The sequence below is a fragment of the Pseudorca crassidens genome, chromosome 2 (genome assembly GCF_039906515.1).
Source record: "Pseudorca crassidens isolate mPseCra1 chromosome 2, mPseCra1.hap1, whole genome shotgun sequence".
Lineage (NCBI taxonomy): Eukaryota > Metazoa > Chordata > Mammalia > Artiodactyla > Delphinidae > Pseudorca > Pseudorca crassidens.
The window spans coordinates 12,345,406-12,364,712 of record NC_090297.1 but is presented as its reverse complement, the minus strand read 5'-3'; the positions used below and the strand labels follow the sequence as shown (position 1 = coordinate 12,364,712).

Genomic DNA, 19,307 nt, shown 5'->3' with positions numbered 1-19,307 from the left:
CTGGGGTTCTCTGAAGACCCCTAGTCCTGCATTGCCTCCCTCTTCATGTTTCCAGTGTCCTGCTCTATGTGCAACGCTGACAATAATCCTCTCTGCGCCCCAGCGTGCCACCTCTCCATGGACATCTGGTCCCCAACCACTCTGTGCAGTGTCTCCTCATTATGTGACTGTGCTCTGGGGGGCGAAGTGGATATGAAGGAGTGAAGGGACCTAACCTCTCTGAACTGAATGGTCAGCAGTTGGTAAGGGAGAGCTCATTAGGGTCTGGGCGTGGACCTCCTGCCCTGTATGCTCATCAAGACCTGTAGTGTGTCAATAGTAATGAAAGTGTCTATAGTTAGGTCAGCTGAGACACCTCCCAATGGACTTCCACACACTTTTCACCAGATCCTCCGCAAAGCCTGGTGAGACAGTACTGGGCAGTAGTTAAGGGCACAGATTGGTGGTGGAGTCACAGACCTGGGTCTGAATATGAATTCTGACTTTTATTTGCTGTGTGACCTTCGGCAAGTTCAATTTCATCATTTGTAAGGTAGGGACTTCATAGAACTGATGAGAGATTTAAATGGGATAATGTACTTAACATGTACAAGTCTCATGTCCTCATCTGGTAAGTAGGAGCAGTAACAGTATCTGTCTGGGTTGTGGTGGATATTAAATGATTATTTATGTGAAGTGCTCAGAACAGTGCCTGGCACACAGTGAGTGTACAATAAGAGTTGTTAAGCAACGTGAGTATTAGTATTTGTATACATCTTCATATTAAGTGTCTGGCAATTACCAATTGCTCAAATAAATGGCATGCGAAGGGGATTCCCTGTGGTCCATTAGGACTCCGGCGCTTTCACTGCCAGGGCGGGGGGTTCAATTACTGGTCGGGGAACTAAGATTCCACAAGGCTCACTGCGTGGCCAAAAAAAAAAAAAAAGAAGGCATGCAAAGATTGCATACCACTGGGCTATTTGAATTTTTTTTTAACATCTTTATTGGAGTATAATTGCATTACAATGGTGTATTAGTTTCTGCTGTATCACAAAGTGAATCATCTATATGTATACATATATTCCCCTATCCCCTCCCTCTTGCATCTCCCTCCCACCCTCCCTATCCCACCCCTCTAGGTGGTCACAAAGCACAGAGCTGATCTCCCTGTGCTATGTGGCTGCTTCCCACTAGCAATTTTACATTTGGTAGTGTATATATGTCCATGCCGCTCTCACTTCGTCCCAGTTTACCCTTCCCCCTTCCCGTGTCCTCAAGTCCATTCTCTACATCTGCGTCTTTATTCCTGACCTGGCCCTAGGTTTTTCAGAACCTCTTTTTTTTTTAGATTCCATATATATGTGTTAGCATACGGTATTTATTTTTCTCTTTCTGACTTACTTCACTCTGTATGACAGACTCTAAGTCCATCCACCTCACTACAAATAACTCAATTTCGTTTCCTTTTATGGCTGAGTAATATTCCATTGTATATATGTGCCACATCTTCTTTATCCATTCGGGACATTGAATTGGTTTTTTGAGGGCTCATTCAGTGTGGACTAGAGCCTGGGAAGTCTGGTGGAGGAGGCTGTTGGAGATGGTGAGGGTGGGTCATTACAGGTAGCAGGGGAGGACAGATCATTCATGAGGAGCTGTGATGCTGGGAGGATGGCCAGGATGGTGCCAGGTGTGTCACATCACTGGTTTTCACGATTTCCGTCTCCCAACCATAGAGATGAGTGATCCCTTTATAGATGCTGTAGCAGGCTCAGAGAGGATCAACACACTGCAGAGTTCTCAGGATCCCTGAGGAGACCAAGGCTTGGGAGTTTCTCTGCAAAACTCCCAGGATGCTCCCCAGCCCCAAGAAGCCCCCTGAGCACATCTCACATTTGGGAAGCTCCAGAAGAGGGGTGACCTGTCTGTCCCCTGGGAGGAAAAGCAGTGCCTCCCCCATCTTTAGGATGTCGGTCTGGGGTCCTTCAGAGCCTCTCCTGGGCATAGGACTCCCATTGTTCCAGCCCCCCTCTTGTACCTCAGACTGGCCAAACCGGTTCTGGGAAAGGGGGGCGGGGAGCAGGCACGTTGAGACAGCCGCCTGCCCGCCCGCGAGGTTCCCTCCGCCCTTGCCTCCCCTTCTCCCTGCCCCACACAATACCCGGGAGCTTGCATTGCCTGGCTCAGGGGCCATGCTGACATCGCCCCCTGAGGACCCGGCTGCATCCCCAGAGCTCTCAGGGTGTCCTGGAGCCCTGGACCGTGCTGGAGGCTGGACGGAGCTCCCTGGCTGAGGTAGGGCCCCACCTGGCTGCCAGCAACCCCTTCCTCCTCCCGCCAGTCTTCCCAAGCGAGTCCTTTGTGCAGCCTGCCTGGCCTCTGATCCTGGCTCCCACACACTTAAGGCCTCTTGGGGCTCCACAGCCTGCTTGGCCTGGATTCCCTTTCCAGTCATGACCTCCCACTTGGCCTTGTCCCTTAAGGAGAAGAGGGGCCCTGGCAGGGCCCTACTCCTCAGGCAGCAGGGCAGGGGGCACCAGGGAGGGGGAAGGGAAAAGCTGGGCACAGGAGGTCAGAGATGCTTTCTTCGGACCATAGTAGTGTCCAGGGACCTTCCCTGCCAGCCTTACCAAGTGGGCCCATTGTCCATGTGATTAGCAGTGCCCACTGGATGGGACACTTTCTGGCCCTGCCCATCCTTCTCAGCCTGCAGAGATACTCACGATGACCAAAGTTTCCTAGGTGGGGTGGCTGAGAGGGGCCCTAGGGGCTGCTCTACAGATGGGCACACTCAGGCCCAGGCCCAGGCTATGATTTGCCTAAGGCCAGTGTCAACGCAGGGCCTTGAACGTTGGCAGGGGTTTTCCCCTGTGGGTTCCAGAATGACCCTTGCCTAGTGGGCACTAGAGTATCCCGTGACAATGTCTTGGGCAGGTAATGTCCCTCTGTTACCTGGGGCCAGTCTCTTCCTGAGGTTTTTTTTTTTTCTTCTTCTAGCAGGGATAAGCTATAAACACTATGAACATAGTTCTGCCCCTCCTTGGTCCCCAGCATTGAGGCTGAGTGGACAACATCCATGGAAGGCCACAGGGCTGGCATCCTGGCTAGATGGGTCATTCTCATTGTCCCTTGGCCTGGACGGAGGTGGAGGCTGACCCACTCCTGACTTCCTCCCTAGGGACCTGCCTCCAGCCTTGTGGCCCCTGAGGAAGCCTTACACGCCCCCTCCATTTACTCAGCCTTCTCCTCTGAGGCTTTAATAGGGGGTGCTCCTTGGAATTCCCTGGTGGTCCAGTGGTTAGGACTCTGCGCTTCCATGACAGGGGGCACAGGTTCGATCCCTGGTCAGGGAACTAAGATCTCGCATGCCGCGTGGCATGGCCAAAAAAAGAAATTTTTTTAAAAATTGGGGGTGCGGGCTTCCCTGGTGGCGCAGTGGTTGAGAGTCTGCCTGCCAATGCGGGGGACACAGGTTCATGCCCCGGTCCGGGAAGATCCCACATGCCGCAGAGCGGCTGGGCCCGTGAGCCGTGGCCGCTGGGCCTGCGCGTCCGGAGCCTGTGCTCCGCAACGGGAGAGGCCACAACAGTGAAAGGCCTGCGTACCGGAAAAAAAAAAAAAAAATTGGGGGTGCTCCTGCCCCAAGGGTTCCATGTTTTGCTCATTTGTCCCTGCAACTGACAAGGGCAGGGGGTTCCTCCCTGCCCTCTAGGGGCTTCCAGAACCCAAGTGGAGAGAATCACCCAGAATACAAGGGAGCAGAGTGTGTATTCTTGCACATGTGTACCCACAGAAGCAAGTGGGACTTCTGTGTTAAGGACTTCTGATTCCAGCAGAGAAAGAGACCTGTCTGGTGGGCAGTGGTCCCCTGTGTCTCCTGACACATGCTCCTACAAAATGGGGTGTGTCTCACCCTCACTGCCTCAGTTTCCCTAATTCTGTGATGGCTGAAGCCATCCATCTGACTAGAGAAAGACTAATAACACTCAGAAGAATGACTGTCAACTGCAAAGCTCCCACTGTGTGATAGGTGCTTCATATGCATTATTCTTTTTTTTTTTTTTTTTTTTTTTGCTGCGCCGTGAGGCATGCAGGATCTTAGTTCCCCGACCAGGGATTGAACCTGTGCCCCCCTGCATTGGGAGCGAGGAGTCTTAACCATTGGACTGCCAGGGAAGTCCCCCTGCATTATTCTTTTTTTTGCGGTACGCGGGCCTCTCACTGTCGTGGCCTCTCCCGTTGCTGAGCACAGGCTCCAGACGCGCAGGCTCAGCGGCCATGGCTAACGGGCCCAGCCGCTCTGAGGCACGTGGGATTCTCCCGGACCGGGGCATGAACCCGCGTCCCCTGCATCGGCAGGCGGACTCTCAACCACTGCGCCACCAGGGAAGCGCCCCCTAAATTATTCTTAATTCTCCTATTAGCGTTTTGAAGCATGACTGTCCCATTTACCAGATAAGAAGAGACTTGCTCCCTGTGGGGAGGGTCTGGAGGAGTAACTGTCCCTCAGGAGCAGCCACCCTACCTGTACTCCAGGCAGGGGATGAGAAAGCAGGGGAAGCAGGTTGAGGGACTGCAGAGAGTGGGACCCAGTCACAGATCCAGCTGTCCTCCACTGGGTCCTCCCCTCTTTCCCTCTCTCCCAGGGTCACTGACACTGTCACTGTTTCTCTCAGGCCGAGGCTTTCTCCCTATCTCTGTGGACCTGGGTCCTTGGGTATTTCAGCCAGAACAGTTCACTCTCACTTCCTCCAGGATGCCTTCCTGGAATGCCCGGGTTGAGCGGAGCCCAGCACCCTAATCTGACGGTTCCTCTGGGTTGGCTCTTGCCAACCTGGATTGTAACTGTTTTCATTTCTGGCTTCCCCACGAGACTGGCAATCCTGCGGGGCATGAAACATTTGCCCATGTGTCTCCCCGAGTTTTTCCGGGCTTCACATCTGTCTCTGAATATCTGGTCTGTCTGAAATTTTCAGTGTCTCTGTCTCTGTGTCTCCATCTCTGGGTCCCTGAATGTCTCAGCGTCTGTGGTTTTCTGGTTTTGAGTGCTTTGGGGTCTTGGTTTCTGGGTTGCTGTCTAAAGGGTCTCAGTTTTCCAGGTCTCAGTCCCTCGGTCTCTCAGTCTCTGTCTCCTGGGTCTCCTGGCCCTGCGAGGCTGGGCATTGCCCCTTTGGCCTGAAGGGGCCTCTGGGGGGTCCTCGCTGCCCAGCCTGCCCACAGCGAGGCCAGGCTAGGGTAGGCCCCCGCCCAGCCCGCTGCCTGTTCCCTCCCTCCCTACCCGCTTGCCTTACCACAGGGTTTGATGAATCAAACTCTTTGTCTGGGTGGGATCTCCCCCAGCCAGCTGGGCAGAGAGAGGGCTTCCCCTGCCGGAGCAGCCGAGCGACATCAGCTGTGGGCCTTGGCTGGAGAGGTGAGGGGCTGCAGGAGGGCAGCAGGCAAAGGGCCACGGGGCAAGGGCTGGGGGGCTCAGACCCCTTGATCAGTAGACCTGTCCTGAGGCTCCGGCAGCCTGCCTCGGGACGACGTCCTGCCCAGAGAGGACCCATTCAGCCTGGCCCGATCCTGGGGCGGGGAGCTGGGGTAGGGAAGAACCCCTCCCTCACCCCAAGCTGAGGGGCTGGGGCACTTCCCTGCCCGTCTCTTGGGAGGGCCCAGTCTGATCTGCGTGGTGGCCCGTCTGCCAGTGTGTGACCCTCCCAGCCAGCTTGGCATGGGTGTGGGCACCACTCAGCGCTAAAGGCTACAACTCTGGGCGCGGGAGGGGAGGTTGGGTAACACCAAAGCAAGGATTTCTGGGCCTGTGTGTTTGTATCTGCATCATGGTGTGTGAGTGTGAATGGAACAGGAGTGTGAGAAAACTTGAGTGGATATGGAAATATCTGATGGGTCATCATATGTTTGTGAAAGTCTGAGTGAATATATGTACTTGTATAAAAATGTGTGTGAGCCTGCGAATTAGAAATGTCTGAGTATCTGTGCAAGTATGTATGCCAATGTGTATACTTGGAAGAAAATGTGTGTGGATGTGCATGGAACAGACATGGGTTTGTGTGACAATGTGTGTATCTGTATGTCTGATTGCATGTCAGTGAGAGTTAGGAAATGTGCAAGGTGCTTAAAAGCACAGACTCAGAAGCTAGACTGCCTGGGTTTGAATCCTGGCTCCATTATTTACCAAATAACAACTTCTGTGCCTCACTTTCGTCACCTATAAAAAGGGGCTAATAATAGTATCAACTCGGGGTTGTTGTGAGGATTAAATGAAATAAGATGTGTAAAGTACTTGGCCTGTCATTCAGTAAGTGCCAAGTAAGCATCAGCTATTACTATATAATAAGGTGTGTGTGTGCTTGTACAGATGTGTGTACACAAGGCTTTGTCCAGGTCTCCAGGACATGGTGCTTACTGGCCAGCCCTGCTGTCCTGTGTCTCGCTCTGATGCCTTCTCCCCTGCAGGCCCAGGTGGGTGGCAGAGCAAAGGAGGAATGGACTGTGGGCCACCTCCCGCCCTCCAGTCCCATCTGGCTGGGCCACCTGGCACTGCCCACCGCCCAGTAGCTGTGTGCCAGCAGGAGAGTCTGTCCTTTGCGGAGTTGCCCACCCTGCAGCCCCCGAGCCCTGTGTGTCTGGATCTCTTCCCCGTCGCTCCAGAGGAGCTGCAGGCACCTGGCAGCCGCTGGTCTCTGGGGACCCCTGCTCCTCTCCAAGGGCTGCTATGGCCACCATCCCCAGGAGGCCCAGACACCGAGATCTCTACCGGTGGGGGAATGCGGCCCAGCAGGGCTGGCAGCTGGCCACACTGTCCTAGTGCCCAGTCCCCAGCTCTGGAGGGACCCTGGAGTTCCCAGCACCTACAGCCACAGCGCCGGGCCAGCCACGGCTCGGAGAAGAAGTCAGCCTGTGAGTCACTCAGGGTGGGGGGGTGGTGGCCTGGTGGGGAGGACGAGGAAGAGGTTGGGTGGCTCTTTTAGGACCCGTAAGCCCCCAAATTCCCCAAATAGGTGGGACAAGTGATAGATTTTAGTGATAAGGGAACTGGGGCTCAGGGGAGGCAAGTGACTTGTCCGAGGTTACACAGTGAGTGGCTGGCCTGGCTTCCCTGGTCCTTTGCCCACCCGTTGCCGACTGCAGTCAGGCACTTTGCTTCCTCTCTGCCCCTCTTGTTGGTCCCATTACTCTGGGGAAAGTACCCGGCAAAAACATTGGCCTTTCTCATAGGCACATCCCGCTGATGCTCAGGGCCACAGAGTGGTGGCAGGGAGGAGAGGAGAGACCCCAGTGGGTGCCAGCCTATTCTCTCTCACCCCACCTCCCCCTGCAGGGCGCAAGATGCGGGTGTACCAGCAAGAAGAGGCCCTTGGCAGCCCTGAGGCCCATGCTGTCTTCCTAGAGCCAAGCCAGGCGACAGAACAGGCCCTGAGCACAGCAGAGCCTAGGCCGCTGGAGCTGCCTGGGCCCACCCGAGTGGGCCTCGAGGGGCCTGAGCGGAGGCGCTTCTCAGCCTCTGAGCTGATGACCCGGTTGCACTCTTCCCTGCGCCTGGGACGGAATTCGGCAGCCAGGGCACTGACCCCAGGGTCAGGCCCTGGAGCTGCTGCCCGGGAAGGTACAGCCTCCTCCCCTGGGCCCTAAGAACAGCCCAAGAGCCAGACGCGGGGTGGGGCACAGCTCATGCTCACTGGATACCTGAGACTGGGGCCTGGTCAACTGGAGTGTGGTGGTGCCCCGGTGCCCAGCGCCACTCTTGGGGCCACCCTCCCTCAGCTCTTGCCCCCTCCAGGGAAAGCGTCTGGAAGAGAGTCGCGCTGTGTAGAGATGCGGGTGGACGCTATGGCGATGCCGGCTCTTGTTGACCTGAGCGGGGGCCACGGCAGCTGGCCCGAGCCCAGGTACCACCTCCCACTGCGGCCTTGGGTCCGAGGCGGGGTACAGGTGAAGAAGGGCCCTGACACTCCCTTTCTTAGGCTAGATGCGCAGGAAGAGCCGGCTCCGGGTTCCAGAAGCGCCAGCGAGCGGCGCCAGTCACGGTTCCTCCTTAACTGTACGTGGGAGGGGGTCACCGAGGAAGGGTCTGGGGGCTTTGGTGTACTGGGAAACTGGGGTTTGGAGAGTTGAGAGGTAGGGCTCTTGTGAGAGGGAGAGAATTGAACTCTCAGTATCCAGCACAGGGGCTAGCACGCAGTTGGTGCTCAAGTAGTGTTCGTGGAATGAGTGAGTGAATTAATGAATTCACTGAGTCCCGCTATCCGAACCATCGGAAAGGCTGGTTAAGCGAGGCGGGCCCTCGGGGGAGCCTGGGAAGAGCCGGGCAGGTCTGGCGGGCGCCCCACGGCCCTCCCCCGCCCCTCTCCCCGCCCAGCGGTCCTCTACCAGGAATATAGCGACGTGGCCAGCGCCCGCGAACTGCGGCGGCAGCAGCGCGAGGAGGAGGGTCCGGGGGACGAGGCCGAGGGCGCGGAGGAGGGGCCCGGGCCGCCGCGCGCCAACCTCTCCCCGAGCAGCTCCTTCCGGGCGCAGCGCTCGGCGCGAGGCTCCACCTTCTCGCTGTGGCAAGACATCCCCGACGTGCGCGGCAGCGGCGTCCTGGCTACGCTGAGCCTGCGCGACTGTAAACTGCAGGAGGTGGGCGCCGGGACCCGGCGGGCGGGGCCGGCGGGACTGCCAGCCGTGGGAGGCGGTCCTGGGGCCCAAAGAGGCCGGGGCAACATAAGGGGCGGGGTCAGGAGTAGGTGGTCCGCGGACTCTGCGGCGACGCGGGCCGCAGGGGTACCCGGCCAGCGGGACTACAAACTGCACTAGGTGGGCATGGGATCCAGCGGGGAAAGAGGGGCCACAAAAGAGGGGCTGTCAATGGGGAAGATGGGTCTAGAACACGACAAGGTGAGGCTGGATGCAAGCGAGGACGCAGGAGCCCTGGAGTCAAAGGCGAGTGGGGAAGCTCGATGGAGGGGCGGTGTCAACGGGGCAAGGCCTAGGATAGGGCAGGGCCAGAGGAAGGGCGGAATCTGGCTGGGCCTTATGACAGAGAACACTGAAAGCGGGGACTGGGATGGGGGAGCCATGCAGAGCGCAAAACGCAAGGTGCGCGCAGGACCTAGCGAGAAGAGCAGGGGCGGGGTCGGAGGGAGGGCGGGGCTAATGGGAGGGCGCACCAGGGAGGGGCAGGGCCATCAGAAGACTAGGGCCCGGCTGGATGGGCGGAGCTAGGGGCGCAAACCAGGGCTGCAGTAGGGTTTGGACAATCGCAAGAAGCAGGAGGCGTGTCTCCGAACCCCATCTGGCGCCAGATCCTGGGTGAGGCTAGAAGGGGAGGCGACACAGGAGTGCAGCTACGTCTGAGGAGGTGGTGTCCAGGGCTTGGGGTGTGCGTGGTGGGCGAAGCGGTCGCATTCAGCGTGGGCTGGTTCCGCCTTTTCAATCCTGCGTCCGCCCTCACTCAGGCCAAATTTGAGCTGATTACGTCCGAAGCCTCATACATCCACAGCCTGTCGGTGGCCGTGGGCCACTTCTTAGGCTCGGCCGAGCTGAGTGAGTGCCTGGGGGTGCAGGACAAGCAGTGGCTGTTCTCCAAACTGCCCGAGGTCAAGAGCACCAGCGAGAGGTGAGGGAGTGGTCTGGCCTCGCCCGGAGTCAGGGACCGAGCCTGGGCTCCCATATCTGGGGTCTCATCCTGGTGCTGGCCCTGACCCCTCTCTGACCTTTCAGGTTCCTACAGGACCTGGAGCAGCGGTTGGAGGCCGATGTCCTGCGCTTCAGCGTGTGCGATATTGTGTTGCACCACTGTCCGGCCTTCCGCCGCGTCTACCTGCCCTATGTCACCAACCAGGCCTATCAGGAGCGCACCTACCAGCGGCTGCTGTAGGGCTGGGGGCTCTGAAAGGGGAGGTGGGGGAGGATAGGGGAGTCTCAGGCAGCAGTAGGTGCAGAGGACTGGGTGACCTGGGAGGGGAAGGGTACCTGAGAAGGGCTCTCTCCTGAGAACGCACCTCAAGGACAAAGGGGGTGGCTGGAGTCGTGGATCCAGAAGTTCAGGGTCACCTGTGATCGCAGACCCTCCCCTCTCCCCATTTTCCAGCCTGGAGAACCCCAAGTTCCCCAGCATCCTGGCTCGCCTGGAGGAGTCTCCCGTGTGCCAGCGTCTGCCCCTCACCTCCTTCCTCATCCTGCCGTTTCAGAGGATCACCCGCCTCAAGATGCTGGTGGAGGTACCTAGAGGGCACCAGGCTGTGGGGAGGGCTGGGTGGGGGAGATGCTGCTGTGCCCTCCGCAGCCCCTTCCGGGCACCCACAGCTGGGCAGGGTCACTGGGAGAGGTCACAGCCTGCCTCACTGTGCTGACCCCACCCTCCAGAACATCCTGAAACGGACAGCACAGGGTTCAGAAGACGAAGACATGGCCACCAGGGCCTTCAACGCACTCAAGGAGGTGAGCTCGGCAGGGCGGGGGATGTCTGGCTTCCAAGGGCCTCCCCGGAATCCCTGTGTGCCTCTAAAGGAGCCCCAGCCTTCAGAGTCTCTGGTCCCCAGGTGGGAGCCTGAGGCTGGGCTGTGGGAGCCGGGGTAGGGGGCGCTGCAGGTGACCCACCTCTGGTCTCCCCAGCTGGTGCAAGAGTGCAATGCCAGTGTGCAGTCCATGAAGAGGACGGAGGAGCTCATCCACCTGAGCAAGAAGATCCACTTTGAGGGCAAGGTGCGTGACCTCAGCCGATAGGATGGGGCACGCGAAGGGGCAGCCCTGTCTCCTTCCCTGGGGGCTGCAAGCCAGTTCATCACTGTCCAACCCTCCCATCCCCTGCCCTGTGCTCTCTGCCCCGCTGCCCCCGGCCTGACCTGGGCTCCCGCTTGCCTTCTCTCTCCTCCCAGATCTTCCCGCTGATCTCGCAGGCCCGCTGGCTGGTTCGGCACGGGGAGCTGGTGGAGCTGGCCCCGCTGCCCGCGGCACCCCCTTCCAAGCTGAAGCTGTCCAGCAAGGCGGTCTACCTGCACCTCTTCAACGACTGCCTGCTGCTCTCCCGGAGGAAGGAGTGAGTCGGGGCGGGGGTGGGTGTAGGTGAGAGTGGAGCTCTCTTCTTCCCTGCCAACGGGCTCACAATCAGTCCATCTGACAGGCTGTGCTCCCAGGGCTCCCTGAGCCTTGGAGGTTCCCCTAGGAAAGGCAGAGCCAGGGCAAGTCCATCTTCTGGACCTGAGAATCAAGGGCTGAACTGTGTGCCAAGAACTTTGAAGCTGCTCTGAGCTTAAGCTAATTGGAGCAGAGATTAAAAGCACAACCCTAGAGTCCCAGTCTCCCCTGAGTCATAATGATACTAATCAACATTTACTGAGCGTGTATTCTGTTCCAGGCATGCGGTGTGGATTGTTCCCTTTAATCCTCTAATCATCTTCCTGAGAAGTAGTCTCCCTTGTTTTTCTCAAGATCATAGAGCTAGTAAGTGCAGGAGCCAGGAGGAGGCCAGGTCTGTCTGATGCCAGATCGCAGGCTCTTAACTATTGTACTGTCCTGTCTTCCATATGTAAAAGAGAAGGGAGATTCAATGTGATAATATGTGAAGAGTTTAGCAGAGTGCCTGGTACATAATGAACATTCACTCAGTATTAGCCTTGATTATTATAAGTTTGGGATGAGGGAGAGACTTCTGGAATGATGTAAGCCTTAAGGCTGGATGGGACATCTTATGCCATGAAAAGGATGGACATCCTATGCCGTGAAAAGAGTTCATTGCTGATTTACTCATTCATTCAATGACGCATCACTGAATCCCTATTCTATACTGGGCCCTCCAAAGTGTGTAGGAGCTCTCAGACCAGTGAAAATACATCCTGATAACCACCTGTTCAGGGTTTTGATGGAAGGGGGTAGTATACTGTAGTATCCCCTGGTGTGGGATGAGAATCAGTAAAGTTTCACAGAGGAAGGAACATCTGAGTTGGGTTTTGAAGGATAAGTAGGAGTTTTTCAGGTAGAGGAATTTGGGGGGATATAGCCAAGTCACAGAAGGGTACAAGAGCAGAGTATGTTTGGGAGACGATGAAGCCTAGTATGGCTGGATTTATAGAGGGGAAGGGCAGGAGAAGGAAGTTGGGATGTTGAAAGTCATGGCAGGGAGGCTAGACTTTCTGAAGGCAGTAGGGAACATGGGGAGTTAAGCAGAGGCGTGATATTTACTCCAGGCCAATTTGGAGAATGGGCTGGAAGGGCAGAGACCAGAAGCTCTTGTAACTGCCCAAATGAGAGTAAATGCTCCAGAAGTGGTAATGGGCTTGGGGATAACTGGATTCTGGGGACAATAAGGAGATAGACAGATAGGACACAGCTACTGGTTGGGTGTCGGGGGAGCGGGAGGAAAGAGGTGAGAATGAGGACTGAGTCTCCTTTTGGGTAACTTGGTGGCGTCTTTCACTGGAATGGGGAACAGTGAAGGGACCTGGTTTAGGGTAGGAGATACTGGTTTTGTTTAGATGGGTTGAGATGAAGGAATTTATGGAACATCCTTGACCCACCCACCCACGCATCCTTCCCACAAGGGTTTATCAGACCCAAACAGTGGGCCTGGCAGTGTTGGGCGCTGGGATACAGCGGCAAACGAGACAAAGTTCAGCTTCTCTACCTGTTAGAGAGTCAGACACGAAACAGTCCATAGATCTCATCATGGGAGCTGCCCAGTTGGTTCTTCGGAGCAGAGCCTCCAGGAAGAGGTTCAGAGAGAAGTGGAGAGTGTGCCTGGGGACCAGGGACTGGTCTCCATCACCTTCCACCTCTGTCAGTGAGCCGGCACGAATGCAGCCCCCGTTCCTTTTAGGGACTTTGCTGGCTGCCAGGGAAGCGGTATCCTGTGCAGCCAGGTTTCTTTGAGGAGGGTCCTAGAGGGACAGGTGACCCCTTCTCCTCTCTTGCAATCAGAACTCACCTCGTCCTGAGGGTGGGGGCCAGGCTGACCTCGCCTCCTCTGGTCCTGCAGGCTGGGGAAATTCGCCGTCTTCGTCCACGCCAGGATGGCTGAGCTGCAGGTGAAGGACCTGAGCCTGAAGCTCCAGGGCATCCCTGGCCACGTGTTCCTCCTTCAGCTCCTCCATGGGCAGCACACGAAGCACCAGTTCCTGCTGAGGGCCCGGACAGAGTGAGTGGGCTTGGGTGTGGGGAGAGGACCCCCCGGCAGGCACAAGGCCTTTATCTCTGGCTTCAGGATGGTGGCATAAGGCTGGACATGGGCAGAGCTGGCATCCAGGGTGTCCTGCACCTGTTCTGTTCTTATGCTCAGAGCTGGGTGGGCACCGGCTTGGGAACAGGGCCGTGGGTGGGTCCTGGGGTAGAGAAGACCTGATTCTGGGTCCCAGGTCTGGACATCGTATCCAGTTCTCCCAGCTCCGGTTTCACCACCCTGGCCCTGGGAGACTGCACTTTGCATGTTGTGACAACTCAGACCCCCTTTCCCTAGAAGTGAGAAGCAGCGATGGATCTCAGCCATGTGCCCCTCTACCCCCCAGGAGGACAGGGAGGTCATCAGCGAGGGGGAAGGTAACAGCCTGCCCCCTACCCCCACTGGAGCCACATTCCCTGGGCTGGGTACCTCATTGCTCTCCCCTTTCCTCCAGCCCCGGGTGTCCTGTTGCCAGCGGGGCTAGTGCGAAGAGAGATCAACTGGCCTGGGGCAGGCAGGGACAGCTCTGTGAAAGCTTGAAGGATGGGTAGGCTTGACATAGGACAGACCAACCTCCACGTGCACAGGTAGCACCCTGGAGATGACATAGCCTTTTACATCCTCCCATTTCGTCCCCATTTTACAAGTTAGAAAACAGATTCAGAAAGGTAAAGTGACTTGTCCAAGTTCAGCTAGTAAGTGGCAGAGCTGGGACTGGAACTCAGGTCTGTCTCTAGCATTGCATCAGTTGCAAAGAGGACGGAAACCAGAGTGGCTGGGGCATGGGGGTGGGGGTGGTAGGATGAGGGATCTGCTCTGTTGAGCCAGAGGCTTCTGGGTATGAAATGAGGCTGGTAAGCTAGGGTGCAGCCCAATCAGAGAGCATCTTGGTGTAGTGGGTACCAGGTAGCTTTGGAAGGTTTCTGAGAGAGGATGTTAAGGCTAAGCTAATGAAGGGGAAGGTAGGGAACTCATTTCCACCCAGTACCTTCCATGTGCCAGGGTGCTAGGGGCTTTGTATGTGCCTTTATTTTATTTAATCCTCATGACGATCCTATTAGTCATTAGTCAAAAATCCTATTCATTTTTCCTATCTGAGAAAACTGAGGCCCAGGAATGTTAGGTAACCTGCAAGGTCATACAGCCAATAAGCTGGTCTAGCCCCAAGGCCTGTGGTTTTCCCGATACTCCCAGCCCACCTAGTGTGGTAGACGCAGCTGAGGGCCTGGACTGGAGCTGATTCTCTGACTTGAGCTAGAGGTCCTGTTTGGGTTGGAGGGTAAACTTCCCACTCCAAAGAGGTGGTCAGGGAAGGCCCCTGAAGGATGGGGAGGGGCAGCCATGAAAAGATCTGGGGAAAATCATTCCTGGAAGGCGGAACAGCCAGTGCAAAGGCCCTGAAGGAGGAGGGAGCCTAGAGTGTTTGAGGGACAGCAGGGTGACAAGTGTGACTGAGCTTCATGAGCGAAGGAGAGAGGGGAAGATGAGGGAGGTGAGGAGGTTAGCAAGGGGGGCCACACCAGGCTGTGTAGGGCTTTGTAGGCTGTGGGGAGGACTTTGGATTTTATTCTAAGAGGAGCGGGAAGCCCTGGAGGATTATAAATGGGGGAGTGATGTGGCTTGAATCTCAGCTGAGAAGGAGGGACTGGAGGGAACACCAGAGTAGCATGAGGGGACATACAAAGGGACCATTACTGTTTTGTGGGGGCTTTCTGGGGGCAGTTAGACCAGGAAGTTAGGAACAAAGTATTGAATTGAGCTGGGAAGATGAGAGCCCAGGCACGGAAGCAGTATTGAAGCCGGGAGAGACTGGATTCACCTAGAACTTGTGTTTAGGGTCAGAGAAAAGAGTGGCCAGGGTGGACAGAGGAAAAGCAGCAGCAGAGACTACCCTCCCAGCCCTTATTTGCTCCTGCTGCCTTTCCCTGCCTCCCCCTGCCCCATCCTACCCTGGGGACTCCCTCACTCTCCCTTGGGCTCTCAGACCGCCCCCAGGTTCAGTGTGTCAGGACATACAAGGCACTGCAGCCAGATGAGCTGACCTTGGAGAAGACTGACATCCTGGCAGTGAGGACCCGGACCAGTGATGGTGAGAGGGGCCTCCTGGGAAGGCCGCCCTGATGGGGCTTCGGTGGCAGGAAGTAGCTAGGTAGCTAAGACTGCACAGGAAAAAGGTTATGCAAGTGTTGGTCAACCACAGCATTCAAGAATCAAGTTAAAAAAAAAAAAAAAATTAAAAAAAAAGAATCAAGTTAGACAAGAGGAGGAACTTCCTGCTTGCAAAGATTAGGATTGAGAGTAACTGATGAGGGAGAGTGGGAAATCCCTTCTCAGAGGATGTCGGGAAAAACAGGTCAGAAGCTATCTACAAGTCTGCTAGAGGCATGCTCCTTCCGGGATCTGGGGGATGCTGAGATGATGTCACCTCGGCCCCAGGGCTGCAGACGAGGCTTGTATCAGGGCCTAGGTGTTTCCTCGCAGACCTAGCCCAGGTGTTCCTTTGATGCCACTGATGCAACTCCTGGCCTATGTGCCCGTAGGCTGGCTGGAGGGGGTCCGCCTGGCAGATGGTGAGAAAGGGTGGGTGCCCCAGGCCTACGTGGAAGAGATCAGCAGCCTCAGTGCCCGCCTCCGAAACCTCCGGGAAAATAAGCGGATCACAACTGCCGCCAGCAAACTGGGGGAGCCCGTGTGATGGGCAGCCATGGCCTGGGACACCTGCTCCACACCCGGCTCCTGGACAGGCCTGGAGGGGGCCTGCAGTGTCTCCATGCCCCAAGATGCTGGCACTGGGACTTCTGTTCCGAGACCTGGCGTTGAGAGTACAGGCTGGACACAGGAGGGGCTCTCCCCTGTCATACTACTCAGTGTCCACAATTCAGGGACGAGGGTAGTTTCTTCCTCTGGCTTGGGGGCCACAACTTGTGACCTCTGATATCTGGCAAGGGCTGGGGCCCTCTCCCTTTCCTGCCCTCGACACTGCCTGACTCTTGGTCCCTCTGGCAGGGACCTGGCTGGCAATGGCTGTGGTGCTGCTGGGTGCTGGGACCTGTACATGTATATATATCTGGAGTCTTCTGGCCTGAGCCTGTGGGGGCCCTGGTTGCTGTGACCTGTCTGTAAATAAAGTCCCATAATGCCTTTGCTTGGAGTCTGTGAGCCTTTTGGTGCTGCCTCCACCCCAGCCCTATTTCCCCAGCTAAAGATCAGGAGGGTCTCTGGCTGCCTCCCACTGGGCATTGGCCCTTCTGTAGAGTTTACCTCTTAACCAGAGGAGGGTGAGAGAGGGGCTCTATATCAGTTAGACTGCTTTGGGCTGCAATTAACAAAATATCAGATTCAAACAGTCTTAAATATTAAAGAGAATATATTAGTTCTTGGATTTTTTTCTTACAGCTTCTTTAACAAATTATCACAAACTAGATGACTTAAAACAACAGAAATTTATTCCATCGCAATTCTGACCAGAAGTCTGAAATCAGTATCATTGAGCCAAAATCCAGGTGTCGGCCGGGCTGTGCTCTGTCTTGTAGAGGAGATGTGCTCTAGGGGAGAATTGTTCCCTGGCCTCTTCCAGCTTCTGGTGGCTGCCAGCATTCTATGGCTTGTGGCCGCATCACTCTACTCTCTGCCTCCGCGGTCACATTGCCTTCTTTGTGTGTCTGTCTAATCTCCCTCTGCCTCCCTCCTATAAGAATACATATGGTTGGGGCATCCCTGGTGGCACAGTGGTTAAGAATCCGCCTGCCAATGCAGGGGACATGGCTTCGAGCCCTGGTCCGGGAAGATCCCACGTGCAGCTAAGCCCGTGCACCACAACTACTGAGCCTGCGCTCTAGAGCCTGCGAGCCACAACTACTGAAGCCCATGAGCCTAGAGCCCATGCTTGGCAACAAGAGAAGCCACTGCAATGAGAAGCCTGGTCACTGCAACGAAGAGTAGCCCCTGCTCGCCACAATTGGAGAAAACCCGTGCGCAGCGGCAAAGACCCAACACAGCCAAAAATAAAATAAATAAATTAAAAAAAAAATAAAAGAATACATGTGGTTGCATTTGGGGCACACCCAGATAATCTCCCCATCCTATAATCCTTAATTTAAATCCCATCTGCAAAGAACCCCCCTCCCCTGCCTTTGTCCTATAAGATAACATTCACAGGTTCTAGGGATTAGAATGTGGATATCTTTTTGGGGGGGAGCATTTCTCAGCCAACTGAGAAGTGTAGTGGCAGGATGGGCTTCAGGCAAGGCTTGATCCAGTGGCTCATTGATGTCACTGACAACCCAGCTTTTTCCATTTCTCTACACTGTTTTCCCTATAATTGGCTTCATCCTAAGGCTTCCAGGGGCTTCTTCATTTACATCCAAAATGGAGGAAGAGAATTGTCTTTGTCCTAGCATTCCCTGTCAAAGTCCCGGGATGTTTTAGACCTGCTTGGGTCACATTGCTACCTCTGGGCTGATCACGGTGGCCAAGGAATGGTGTGTGCTAATAGACCTAGCCTAAGTCATGTGCTTTATCTCTGGAACCAGGTTATATTCTCTGGAACCCCAATGGATCCCCAAGTGGAATCTGATGGCTGCTGCAAAGGAGGAGTAGGCGCTAGGGAGGCCAATGTTCACTGAAACCCAAGTCACCCAAGAGAGTGGAAGGACCTGGGAATAATGAGCTTGGAGATGTGTACGCACCTGAGGGGATAGGAGCATCCTTCATCTCTCAAGAGGAGGTCATGGGGCAAAGGAAACAAATGAGTTAGGGTGGTCCGAGAGGGCAAACATGGGCAGATGGGAAGAAGCTCAGACCCATGAAGAAGGCTTTGGGAATGACTTTCTAACATGAGATGGTGCAGGGAAGGTGGAATGTATGGGCTAAGGGGACAGACATATTTGAATTTGAATGCTGGTTCATTTATATCCTGTATGATTTTTTTATTTTTTGGGCCACATTGGGAGTGCAGAGTCTTAACCACTGGACTGCCAGGGAAGTCCCCCGTATGACTTTTTTTTAATTAATTAATTAATTTATTTTTGGCTGCATTGGGTCTTCGTTGCTGCGCGTGGGCTTTCTCTAGTTGCAGTGAGCAGGGGCAACTCTTTTTTGCGGTGCGCGGGCTTCTCATTGCGGCGACTTCTCTTGTTGCAGAGCATGGGCTCTAGGCACACGGGCTTCAGTAGTTGTGGCACGTGGGCTCAGTAGTTGAGGCTCGCAGGCTCTAGAGCGCAGGCTCAGTAGCTGCGGCGCACGGACTTAGTTGCTCTGCGGCATGTGGGATCTTCCTGGACCAGGGCTTGAACCCGTGTCCCCTGCCTTGGCAGGCGGATTCTTAACCACTGCGCCACCAGGGAAGCCCCCCCGTATGAGTTTTTAAAATATAGCTTTTACTTTGGAATAATTTTAGGTTTACAGAAACGTTGCAGGATTATACAGAGAGTTCTGTATACCCCTTATGCAGTTTCCCCTAATGGTAACATCTTACATGACCATGGAACAGTTGTCAAAACTAAGAAACCAACGCTGGTACATGACTATTAACTGAACTCTAGATTTTCTTCCGATTTCACCAGTTTTTCCACTAATGTCCTTTTTTTTTGTTCCACGAGCCAGTCCATGTTCCCACATTGCATGCAGTTGTCACGTCTCCTTAGACACCTCTAGTCTGTGACCGTTTCTTAGTCTTTCCTTGTTTGTCATGACCTTGACAATTTTGAGGAGTTCTGGTCAGTATCTTGTTAGACTGTCCCTCTGTTTGGGTTTGTGTGATGCTCGTGACTGGGCAGGAGCTGTGGGTTTGGGGAAAGGAGACCACAGAGGTGAAGTGCCCTTCTTGTCACATCATCCCAGGAGGCACATCATGTCCCCATGACTTATTACTGGTTGTGTTAACCTTGATTACATGGTTGAGTTTGGTGTCTGCCAGCCTTTTCCACTGTGAAGTAACTATTTTCTCCTTTTCACAGTCTGTTATTTGAAGCAAGTGGAGCCCACACTCAAGTTGGGGGGAAGCCATACTCCACCTCCTGGAAGCTATATCTACATATATTATTTTGAATTCTTCTGTTAGGAAGATTTTTCCTCCTCCCACCTCCCCCTCCCCCCATTTATTTCTATCAGCGTGGACCCATGCCTTTATCTATTTTATTCTTTGGGTTATAATTCAATACTAAGTTATTTATTTTATTGTTCA

The 19,307-nt window shown here is 55.0% G+C and overlaps 1 protein-coding gene across 4 annotated transcripts; it reads left to right on the top strand.

Annotated features, from left to right (window-relative positions):
- The first annotated feature begins 104 nt into the window (after nt 1-104).
- On the top strand, nt 105-17,418 carry ARHGEF19 (Rho guanine nucleotide exchange factor 19). 4 transcript variants are annotated; one of them, XM_067721573.1, is made up of 16 exons: nt 105-242; nt 6,442-6,885; nt 7,307-7,591; nt 7,766-7,874; nt 7,950-8,026; nt 8,345-8,607; nt 9,426-9,586; nt 9,691-9,843; nt 10,061-10,190; nt 10,336-10,410; nt 10,585-10,674; nt 10,848-11,008; nt 12,944-13,102; nt 13,421-13,500; nt 15,108-15,212; nt 15,664-16,267. In XM_067721573.1, the coding sequence occupies exons 2-16, from the start codon at nt 6,471-6,473 to the stop codon at nt 15,816-15,818; spliced, it is 2,418 nt and encodes an 805-aa protein (XP_067577674.1). In that variant the 5' UTR covers nt 105-242; nt 6,442-6,470; the 3' UTR covers nt 15,819-16,267. The 4 variants fall into 4 exon arrangements, with proteins under 4 accessions (XP_067577674.1, XP_067577664.1, XP_067577656.1 ...); XM_067721563.1 differs by lacking the exon at nt 15,664-16,267 and adding an exon at nt 16,880-17,418 and having other exon boundaries at nt 7,766-8,026; XM_067721555.1 differs by having other exon boundaries at nt 7,766-8,026.
- The last annotated feature ends 1,889 nt before the right edge of the window (nt 17,419-19,307 follow it).

What these genes read in the sequence shown, in the direction of transcription:
- ARHGEF19 (XM_067721555.1), top strand. Translation starts at nt 6,471, where the DNA reads ATGGACTGTGGGCCACCTCCCGCCCTCCAGTCCCATCTGGCTGGGCCA. An exon ending in GTCAAGAGCACCAGCGAGAG is followed by an intron (nt 9,587 to 9,690) that starts GTGAGGGAGTGG and finishes CTGACCTTTCAG; the next exon opens with GTTCCTACAGGACCTGGAGC. An exon ending in CCTTCAACGCACTCAAGGAG is followed by an intron (nt 10,411 to 10,584) that starts GTGAGCTCGGCA and finishes TGGTCTCCCCAG; the next exon opens with CTGGTGCAAGAGTGCAATGC.